The following is a 9,836-nucleotide window of genomic DNA, read 5'->3' on the forward strand; positions in this document are numbered from 1 at the left end:
CACCGGAGTCCTGCACCGGCACGGCCAAGAGCCGCGGTCGCACACAGAGCGCTTCTCGCGCCGGGAGCGTCAGCGGCCCTCGGCAGCACCGCACCGCAGTGCAGGGCCCAGCAGCAGGGCTTGGTGGCCGAGAGGTGACGGAGCGCTGGCCTCGGGGACAGCGCAGTGCCCAGATGGCGCTGGGCCGTGTGGGTGCGCACAGGGGAGCGTCACCCCACCCGTTCTGCGGAGAGCACGTCTCCAAGAGACACGTGTCAGGCTGGAGCCCCGTTTGCAGCACTGCAGCCTTTGCAGCTCAGACGTGATTTACTCAGGGATGGTTCTCTAATCACCACTACTTTTCTCTTTCTCACCAAAACGAATCCCTGCAGAGCTGCAGCCACATGTCACTCCATCCCAAGTCTTCTCTCCATGCTGCCCAGCAAGAAGCAAACGCACATGGACGTGGCACCCTCGCACCTTCCTGCCCTTGTGCACAGCGGCACAAAGCACATCTCCCCACCTGCAACCGCGGACCCACAGCCCCTGGGCCACATTCTGCTGCTTCTCCAGGCCAGGGCTGTGCAGCCACTCCCTCAGCAACGAGCTCATCGGGTGCCAATCGGACAGCTCTCCTCCGTGAGCAGCACGAAGCCATCGGGTGCTGCGCTGGTGCTGCTCACACGGGCAGACTCCAGCCCACGGGCTCCTGCACAGGGACTGTCAGCAGGTAGCTGGAGGGCACGTAGCCCCGTTGCCCGTTCACCTCCACCAGGCTCCACTCGGTGCTGCCCTTCTTGTCGTGCGGCTCCAGCACCACTACGGGCTGCCCTGCCTGCAGGCTGAGCTCCTGTGGGCTGCGTGCTGTGAAGGAGAAGCCAGCAACCACCTGTGAGAGCAGGAGGAGAGGAGGAAGCACTTAGCAAGAGACAGAGCTAGGAAGCAAAGGGACATACATGGCAGGATAGGACCTAGAGGGGACACCAAGGACATCAATATAGGGACATGGAGACCCCCAGTGCACAATTCCCTTGCTCTGTCTACCCCAAGTCCCAGCAAGGCAAACCTCAGCCTTACCCAGGCGGCTGTGACACTCCTGCAAGGCACACAGCTGCACATGAATGGTTGTATGTGTGCTGGAAAAACAGGTCTGTGTCCCTGCCCACAAGCAGAGAGCTATCAGGGTCACTGGCAACAGCCCTGTGTTGTCCTCTCCTCTCACCTGGAAAGCTGGGGTGAACGTGGCCACCTGGGGTTTAGGAGCTTCAGGTGACACATAAGAATGTCGCCTTCTCTCTGTGCCACTCTCCAGGGCTGACATCTGCATCCTGGGCTGCTGGCTTGGTCCCAGGCAATAGGGCTGGAGTTTGGCAGCAGGCACAAATCCTCGGGGACCTGGAGAACATGCACACACAGGTCATGGGGTCCCACAACCTGGCACACATAGGATGGGTTGGAGGAGAAGGGAGGGGAACTTGGCTGTAGGCTGGCACAGCACAGTAGCCCCACTTAAACGTGTCCATCGCTAGGGTACATCCAGAGCAAAACCCCAAATAATGGGTTTCAAGACACTTCTGATGGACAGGACTCTCCTTTCCCAGCCTTTACACTTCACAAGTGCTCTTTTGGGGAACAAATGGGAAAACCAAAGATCTACAGCCAATGGCTACAGGTGTAGCTGGCAAAGCACAGATGGGTTTGGGCTGAGCCAGCCCTGGAAAGGAGGGCCCAGGAGATAATGGCTCACTGTTTCATCCAAGCTGAGGAAGTGGTTTGGGTTTGTTTTTTGACCCTGGTGCCTCCTTGCAATGCTAAAAGTACCTCCAGCATCCACCAGCCATCTGCCCTTGTTGCCTTTAGTATCCACACTTTGCAGCAGAGCCACAATCTGCCCTCTTTGCAAAGTCAGGTCCATGTCTTTGCTGCCACTGATGTTGCTTGTCACTTGGTAAAGTTTGTCTGGGCCGTGTTTGCTCACAAGGGAAAGGACCTTCCGCTCCTCAGCAGAGTTCAGGGGCTGGAGGGGAACAAGAGACACAGGAGCACTCAGTCAGACACAGGAGACTGAGGCCCTCTGTGAGCATGTTCTATCATCATGTGGTCACGTTCCAACGGGTGCTTAGAGAAACCTCTCCACACTATCTGCTCTTCCTCACAATTTGGATACCAGTGCTCAGAACCAGAAAAGCTGAGGCTGTTCCAGCTCTGGTTATTCCCAGACAGCCTCTTTTGGAGCAGCGCTGTGGCTGCGGGGATCCTCTGTGCAACTGTGTGAGCCAACCTCCCCCCAGCATCCGGCACCACGAGGTCTCAAACACAGCTCCTCCTCACTGTCAGCCCTTCCCTTGGCACAGGCTGCCCAGGGAGGTGGTGCAGTCACCATCCCTGGAGGTGTCAAAGAACTGTGATGTGGCACTAAGTGATATAGTCAGTGAGCATGGTGGAGATGGGTTGGTGGTTGGACCTGATGATCTTAATGGTCTTTTCCAACCTTGAGTTTATGATTTCCAGCAGCTACCTGTGGCACAGGGCTTGGTGTGACAGTCTCAAACGCCTGGATGAAGGTACAGAGCTGAACTCCTGACTGCTGCAGGGTGTCCTCCACCATCCTCCAGAAAGCGGGCAGCAGCATGTGGCCATGGGGCATCTGTGAAGGACCCTGAGGTCAGCGTGGGATGCAACCAGCTCACCAGAGCTACCATAGGTCCTGCCCCGAGCCCGCACCCCCACAGCCCCGCTAGAAGGGGAGATGGATGCCAGCTAAAACAGGCAAGCCTCGATGAGCACAAGGACACCCGCTCTCCTCCTCTCACCTGCTCTAGTTCCTTTTTAGTCTCGTGCAGAACCTCTGCGGCCAAGTCCTGCTGCAGGACACAGAAGGAGCCCAGGAGCTGTCCCAGGAGCTGCATGGCCACCTGGTTGAAGCGCGGGAGCTCAGCCACAAGCAGGGCATTGATGGCCAGATAGGTGTTCATGGCTGCTTCCTCATCATATGTCACGCTGCCCGTTTCGCTCTTCCTCTCCTGAATCTCCTCGTAGTCCAGCAGCTTGTCCAGGCGCTTCTTGACCAGCTGCTGCGGCCCCACCAGCATCTCTGCCAGGCTGCAGAGGGGCTGCCAGACCAGCCTGTCCAGGCGGCGCCTCTGTGGGATGACAAAACCCAAATTTCTATGGGAACCCCACTGGACAGGACCCACTGTCTGCATGCAACACCGTCTTATGCATTAGAAAAGGCTTGGGCCTTTTAGAAGAGGCAAAAGGCCCCCCTGCTGGGGGACTTGTGTGGAGTGGGTGCTTGTGAGGCACCCTTCCCTGAATGCACATGGGATGCTAACCAAAACATGCCCTTAGTAAAGCAGTCATGTATGCCGTGATTCAAAACTTGGGCTGCCCCAGCAAAAGTCCAGATGTACCCACATGTACACTGTCCCACGGGCCGGTGCAGTGCATGTCCCAGCAGAGAGCCCTGGTTGGACAGATGTCCTCAGCCCACGATCTGAGTGCTAACCCTGTGTCCCACCCTGTGCAGCATGGGCACGGGAAGGGCTGGTGCTCCCTACAGGGGAACTGGCATCCAGTCTGGGGATCTGTCTGCCCTGCCTCACCCTGCACTGCTTGGAAGCCCATCCTGGCCATGCTTACAATGAGATAGCAGACACCATCTACGGAATGCTGATGGGCTCCCACAGCTGAATGTTGATAAGGATGCTCCCTGCACCGGGCCACTCTGAACCCCACTCTCTGTTTCCCCTGCCCTGGCAGCCCCTGGCAGGAGGTGTGAGAGATGCTTGGCTCTGATCCCAAAGGAGCTCTGCAAAGAAGGAGCACTCACAAACTCCGGGAACACAGCGCAGTGGAGGTGCTCTGCGAGGCGGCGGTACTGCTGGGCAGGGCCCTCCTCCATCTGCAGCTCACACCTGTGTGGGGTGGGCAGCAGGAACGCCTAGAAGGGAGAAAGCAATCAGGGCAGGCCTCTGGGAGCTGCCCAGCACCGTGCAGCATCCCGTAACTATCCCACAGCATGGGAGCTTCCCTCCATACATGTTCTGCACACAAATATAAGGGGGAGAAGGAACAGCCATTCCCTGACACATCTCACAAGCACACAGTCTGCCATCCTCCTGTGTTCTTCTCTTTTTATGCACTGTTTGGTCTACAAGGAGTCATTCTGTCCCCTTTTCCTTCATCTCATCCCAGTGTGGGGAACCGTTCTCAATATTTTCAGGCCAGGGTCTTTCCATCCTCACATTGGTGCTCTCTGACCCTTCTGCCATTTCCTGAGATCTTCCTGACAGTCTTTTTGCCATCACTCGTGCTTTAATTTCCTTCAGACAGCCTGAAGGATCTCTATGAGAAAATTACAGCAATTACTGACCCAGGTCATTCAGAAGGGAAGTCTGCTGCCATGCCTCATCTGGGGACACTTGTGCCTTATACCTGGTAAAGCAAGAATTTCCAGGCTGAACAACAATGAGCACTTCCAGCTATCTGATACTTTGAAATAATGATCAGCGTAAGGATTGACTTTTCTCAACTGACACCCAGCTCTGCCAATGAAGCCTTAGCTTCATTTCAGCCTCCTGTGGATGGAAGTAATCTTCTGAGGCTGTGAGGTCCCCAGCACAGCAACACGTTTCAGCCGAGAAACACAAATCCCTGAGCACCTCCAGCTGTTGTTTGCAGAGGGCTTGGGGGTGTTCTGCAGCTCTCAGACAGGGTCCTGAGGCCTGGATGGGGAAAGTTGCCTGCACACAGTCAGGGTTTTACCTCTAAGTGCTTCAGGTAGGATGCCACGTTCTCCTTCAGTGCAGCCACACTGGATGCCACGCTCTGGAATTTCTCTTCCAGGTCATCATACTCCTTGTCCTCTGTCTGCAAGGCAAGGGGCAGCTTGTCTCTGTGCAGGCAGAACAGGGAGGGGTGGGGGCAGAGGTGATGCCAACACAAGGTGCAGCCTGAAGCTGGAGCTGGGGAGACCCTGAGGGGCTCCAGGAGTTTGACAAGGGCCACGATCCGGGGTGCTTGGGCACTACATGGGATGTGGCGCTGGGGAAAATGCCCTAACTGCAAACAGTGCTCCGCGTCACTGGGTGTGCATCCTTTTGCTGGGATGCTCTACGGGTCTGAAGGGCTTTCAGAGGTCAAAATGTTCCCCTTTGATACTCATGAGGCAAGGAGGGAGGTCTGTGCCTGCATAGCAGCTAGAATTGGGGACCACCAGCCACAACAGCGGATGTGGGCTTACACGACAGCACAGGCCGCTGGGTGTCAGCACCGGGCTCGGCTCTCCCTGCCTCGGTGCAAGAGGAAAACCCCAGAAGCGGCAGAGGAGGGAGGTAGGCTCGCACCTTGGCCACGATGCCGGCCTCGTGCATGAGGAGCCGGCTCAGCCGCGTGGTCTTCTTGGCGATGGAGTGGGTGTTGAGCCGAGCGAAGCGGTCCCGCAGCGTCAGCTGCTCAGCCTTGTTGTACTTGGTGGCTGCCTCGGGGAGACACGAAAGGGGGAGGAGAGATGTTGGTGAGCGGCCTGGCGGCCCCGAGGTGAGGGGCTGCTCACACAGCTGCTCATCTGTACAGCGGGACCCCGAGGGTGCTTTGGCCTTCATTCATAGGACAACAGTGCTCTGGGACCAGAAATCCTGCCTGCGGCCGCCAGCAAACCAGTAACCAGTGCAGATCTGGCTCCTGCAGCGCTGTGTCCTGGCTGTTCTCTGCAGGCAGGCATGCCCTTATCACAGCCCTGCAGCCCAGCAGCCTCGCTGCACGGTGCTGGGGCAGCTGTTGGGATGCTGGTGTGATCAAGAGAACAATGTGGCTGCAGAAGCTTTATGGCAGCAGCCTGAACGGGTGAAACGGAAAAAGTAAGGCGAGAACAGCAGCAAGGCTGGGGCTGATCAACAGAATAAGCACAACCCACATCAAAGAAGGGCAGCCCCAGGGAAACTACCATGAAAACCAAAAAGCAGAGTGAGCTCGCATTTGTGGGGAGCTTGATTTCTCCTGTCCCAAGGGCAGGATTGCTCCTTCAATTCCCCAGCCCAAGGAATGCAGATGGACCAGTTCTGTGCTCGCTCCTATGCCACCCTGCTCCTGCAGCTTGCCCAGAGCGCAGCACCCTCCCTGAGCCAGGTACCACAGTGCCAGGAGCTGCTGGGACGCAGCCCAGCCTGCAGCCCCACCTGGCAGGATGGCTGAAGGACAGGAGAAAGGGAGAGCTTTGAACTGACACGAATAGGAATCAGTTGCAACACCAATGGGACGCAATCAGGGTTGAACTGAGCCTCCCCAGACGCCCGCTGCCTGTGCCATGCCCTCTGCTGAAATGTGCCCCTGCTCACCCACTTCCCGGCGCCGCTTGTACTCGTTGATGTTGGCATTGACCTGGGTCATGGCACGCACGGCTGCAGCGAGGGCCGCATGAGTGCTGGTGCTGGCAGGGGTGTTCTCCAGGATCTTGCCCAGCAGCAGTGGGTATTTGGTGACTCTCTGCACCGGCATCACCAGGAAGAAGCTGAGGTCCGAGGCGCTCGTGTGAGGCCTGAAAGAGGGGGGAACTGGATGAGGCTGGTGCGGAGGACAGCCCTGATGCTCCTCTGGGCTTCTCTGCAAGCATTTTGGGGATAACCCGGCCCTTCTCTAGCACCGAGAAAGCTTTGCTGCCTGGGATCCAGAGGTGAGCTGTGCCTGGATTTCTGGCCATGAACCCCAGCTGTGCACCCCCAGGCAGCGCTCACCGGTGTGCTATCCCCACCAACCCCAAAGGCAGTTACAGGCCTGAGCAGGCATCTGGTGCTCCTGAACAGAACTGTGCTTGACTGGCTGAGAGGTGCAGGACAGACACTCCAGGCTGTGTGCACAGATCCCCTCTCTCCAGCACATCATCTGCACTCCAAGCAGGAGGAAATGCCAGTGGCTTGTAGTGTTTGTGACCATCCTGATGGGGCAGGAGGGAACCTCCACATCCATTGGGGCCAGCCTATCTCTCTGCTGATACTGGGGAATGCATGTTCTCTGTGGCACAGCCCCTTTTGGGGAAGGAGCAGGCAGGAGCCATGGGTGCCACCCCACCATAGGTTTGGAGTCCATCATAATAGATTCCCAAACTGTAGTGCTCCTTTGACAGGTCTCAGAGGATGCAGGAGAGGCTGCCAGCAGCTACACCACACAATGCTGTGAAGATGTGGCACTCAGCTAAGTACCCCGGGGCAGGTACCATCCACGAAGGGAGCTCATTTAGAGAGGAGAAGGGCAAGGCCACTAGGGAAGGGGTGGTAGTGGGTACCTACACTGTCGTGGTCAGGGTCTCCATGATCTCCTCCTGCAGCCTGGGGTCCTTGCGGTAGCTCTCCACCAGCAGGAGGGCATGCTCATAGCTAGCACAATAGATCTTGTAGACCATCTCCATCTCCTCCTTGAACTCCTGGAACAGAGTGCCTGGAGGAGGAGGATCAGGCTGGATGGAACAGTTCTCTTCTATAGGAAGGGGTCTCTTCCCCACATACAGTATGAGTTTGCTTTCCACTTACTGATGCTGAGCAGCTGCTCATGCTCCTGGGCAGCAGTGTCCTGAAGTCCCCTCAGGAACCGTCTGGAGACATGGAGGATGTCATCAATGTTAGAGAAGAGTCCTTCCAGGTCAAGACCAGGCAGCTGGAAGGAACACAGTTGCCCCAGAACAAGCCAAATAGATGAGATGGAGGTGGACCTGGCATTGCGGAATCATCTGCACTCTCTCAACACCAGTGTCCTTCCAGCAGCCTCATGTGACATCTGAGGAGCTGGAAACGCTCCATTTCAAGAGGCGTTTGGAGATAAGACCTGGCTTTGTTCCCAAGCAGGACAAGGCCTTTCTAGCATTACAGATGCAGAGTTAAAGCCTTCGGATGGTTGTAACTGGCTAAGACATAATGTCTGTTCAACCCATAACCCTGCCTGATGGGGGCAGTTGGGGGGCTGGAAGGATCAGGGCGCAGGTAGTGACCTCCCAGCTGTCCTCAGCATCAGCCCTGCTGAGATCTGGGAGCCCCACTGCTCCCAGCACATTCACCCCACGGCCTCTCACCTGCTTCTTCTGGAGGTGTGCCCGGATGTCGGACAGGCACAGCTGGAGGTTGTGCACATAGCTGGCTTCAGTGGTGATGAGCTCCTCCACAGCCAGCCGCTGGCTCTGCTCCATCCTCTCACTGAGCATCACCTCCTCATAGATGTGTGCATCATGGTCGGCTGTGTCCTCAGCAAGTGGCTCTTCTGCATGGGTGCTTGCCATGTCAAGATGCTCTGCAAGAGTGAGCTTGGGTCAGGGGCTGAGCTGCAGCCACAGGGACTGGTGCTCTGGTGTCCAGCTCGGTGCTCACACTTGGTCCACCTATGCCAGGGGACAGAGAGCACTTCCATGGGCACATCTGTGGGACACACACTTGCTCCAGGGGACAACAAGCCATCCACATCTACAAGCAAGGCTTTCCTACCACTGATAAGGTCTGGATGGATAGGGCAGTACTCCAAAATCATAAAACTATAAAATGCCGAGAGTGAAAAGTAGGCTGGCTGTCAAGGGCAGGCGTCCACGTGAGGCAGATGGGGACATGCTGAGCAGTTGTGCCTAAATCCCAGCGGCCAGAGCAGCACCCCAGCACCAGCTGTGTGCCCTCCCCGAGAGGAGCACAGGGCTCCGCCACCTCCGTGCCCTCTCCAGCACTGCTCGGGCTGGCTGTCACTGCTCAGCAGTGCCTGGCGTGCTGCCTTGCATTCAAGTGTCTTTTTCAAAGTACAAAGAGTGTTTATGTGACGCCTGAACAACAGGCTTTTCTATGGGAGGGAGAGCTGATTTACAAATTGGGGGGAGAAGTGGGCAAAGGCGTGAGTGCCTGTGCCAGAGGCACCGGGAGCCCCTGGCGCTGAGAGTGCTTTTTGCAGAAGTGCTGCTCTGGCTCCCTCTCTTCTTGTAGAGAGCACAAAATGTGGGAGCTGGTTCACAGCATTTCCTTCTCAGGGAACATCCCCTGCTTATGCTAGTGCTGAGGAGAAAGGCACAGCACTCCAGGCAGCACTGACAGTGCTGTGCTTGGGCAGCGTGAGTCCTTGAGACGCAGCCAGACTATGGCAGCCTGGCCTCCTGCACAGCTGCACAGCCCTGGTGCATGTGGTGGGAACAGAGAGCTGAGCCACAGCCTCAGCTGGGGGCTGCTCCAGCAAATGTTGGCTGCTGCAGCAGTGAGTGCCCCTGCCTGGCAAATGCCCACAGCTGCTCTAGAGGAGAGCTAGGCTTGGCAAGAACACAAATACATGCACTAAGACAGCAGGCACGGTGACTCTGCCTGCTTTATAGAACTCTACCCTGCTAGCTGTCATCCCAACCTCCTATGTATCTGTGGCTGCCACAGGACATGTTCCACGCTCTACTGGGTGCCTCGGAGGTCCCCAGACAGTGGGATGTACCCCAGAGACCAGCAGATGATTGGGGCCGGGGCTGGAAGTGCTTCGAGCTCTGCACGGCAGTGGGGCAGACAGATGCCGAGGGGAAGGCAGGGCTCGGGGTGCTGCCCTGCTTTCCGGACCCACCGCGCTGTGCAGCTCTGTCCCACTCCTCGCTGGCTGCAGCTCGAGGGACCAAGCACTGAGTGCCACCGGTCCCCGTGCCGATACGGGGACCCCCGTGCTCCCATGCTCCGGGAACGGCTCCCAGGCCGGGAAACCTCTTTGCGCCCCCATCTGAAACGGCGGAGAAACAACAAAATTAAAAAGAAGCCGCTCTGACAGCAGGTTTGATTCGCCGGCTCTCCCCTCGGCCTGCCTACAGATCGGCGCTACGCTGCTGCCTCGGAGCATCCCTGCAGGAGAGCTGCACCCGGGGGAGG

At 57.3% G+C, this 9,836-nt stretch overlaps 2 protein-coding genes across 6 annotated transcripts in view; both read right to left on the reverse strand.

Moving 5' to 3' along the window:
* Positions 1 to 591, reverse strand: part of LOC116217200 — a 1,790-nt gene extending 1,199 nt beyond the window's left edge. Inside the window, exons 1-2 of the mRNA XM_031555651.1 lie at positions 510 to 591; positions 11 to 294 (exon numbers count right to left, since the gene is read on the reverse strand). Coding sequence (XP_031411511.1) covers positions 11 to 294; positions 510 to 591 — 366 coding nt within the window. The remainder of the gene's footprint in view (positions 1 to 10; positions 295 to 509) is intronic.
* ARHGEF37 (Rho guanine nucleotide exchange factor 37) overlaps positions 30 to 9,836 on the reverse strand; it is an 11,413-nt gene continuing 1,606 nt past the window's right edge. Inside the window, exons 2-14 of one of the 5 annotated variants that reach the window (XR_795243.3) lie at positions 8,042 to 8,256; positions 7,506 to 7,629; positions 7,266 to 7,413; positions 6,318 to 6,517; positions 5,328 to 5,458; positions 4,747 to 4,851; positions 3,812 to 3,922; positions 2,793 to 3,122; positions 2,498 to 2,626; positions 1,801 to 1,996; positions 1,202 to 1,374; positions 503 to 868; positions 30 to 414 (exon numbers count right to left, since the gene is read on the reverse strand). Coding sequence is in view for 4 of the 5 variants with exons in the window: in XM_010718933.3 (XP_010717235.1) it covers positions 659 to 868; positions 1,202 to 1,374; positions 1,801 to 1,996; positions 2,498 to 2,626; positions 2,793 to 3,122; positions 3,812 to 3,922; positions 4,747 to 4,851; positions 5,328 to 5,458; positions 6,318 to 6,517; positions 7,266 to 7,413; positions 7,506 to 7,629; positions 8,042 to 8,245 (2,061 nt within the window). In the remaining variant the exon portion in view is untranslated. Of the gene's footprint in view, positions 869 to 1,201; positions 1,375 to 1,800; positions 1,997 to 2,497; positions 2,627 to 2,792; positions 3,123 to 3,811; positions 3,923 to 4,746; positions 4,852 to 5,327; positions 5,459 to 6,317; positions 6,518 to 7,265; positions 7,414 to 7,505; positions 7,630 to 8,041; positions 8,345 to 9,540; positions 9,691 to 9,836 lie in introns of those variants that run through there. The other 4 variants (XM_010718933.3, XM_010718932.3, XM_010718931.3 and 1 more) reach the window with 4 other exon arrangements.

This window comes from Meleagris gallopavo, chromosome 15 (genome assembly GCF_000146605.3).
Source record: "Meleagris gallopavo isolate NT-WF06-2002-E0010 breed Aviagen turkey brand Nicholas breeding stock chromosome 15, Turkey_5.1, whole genome shotgun sequence".
NCBI classification, from domain to species: domain Eukaryota; kingdom Metazoa; phylum Chordata; class Aves; order Galliformes; family Phasianidae; genus Meleagris; species Meleagris gallopavo.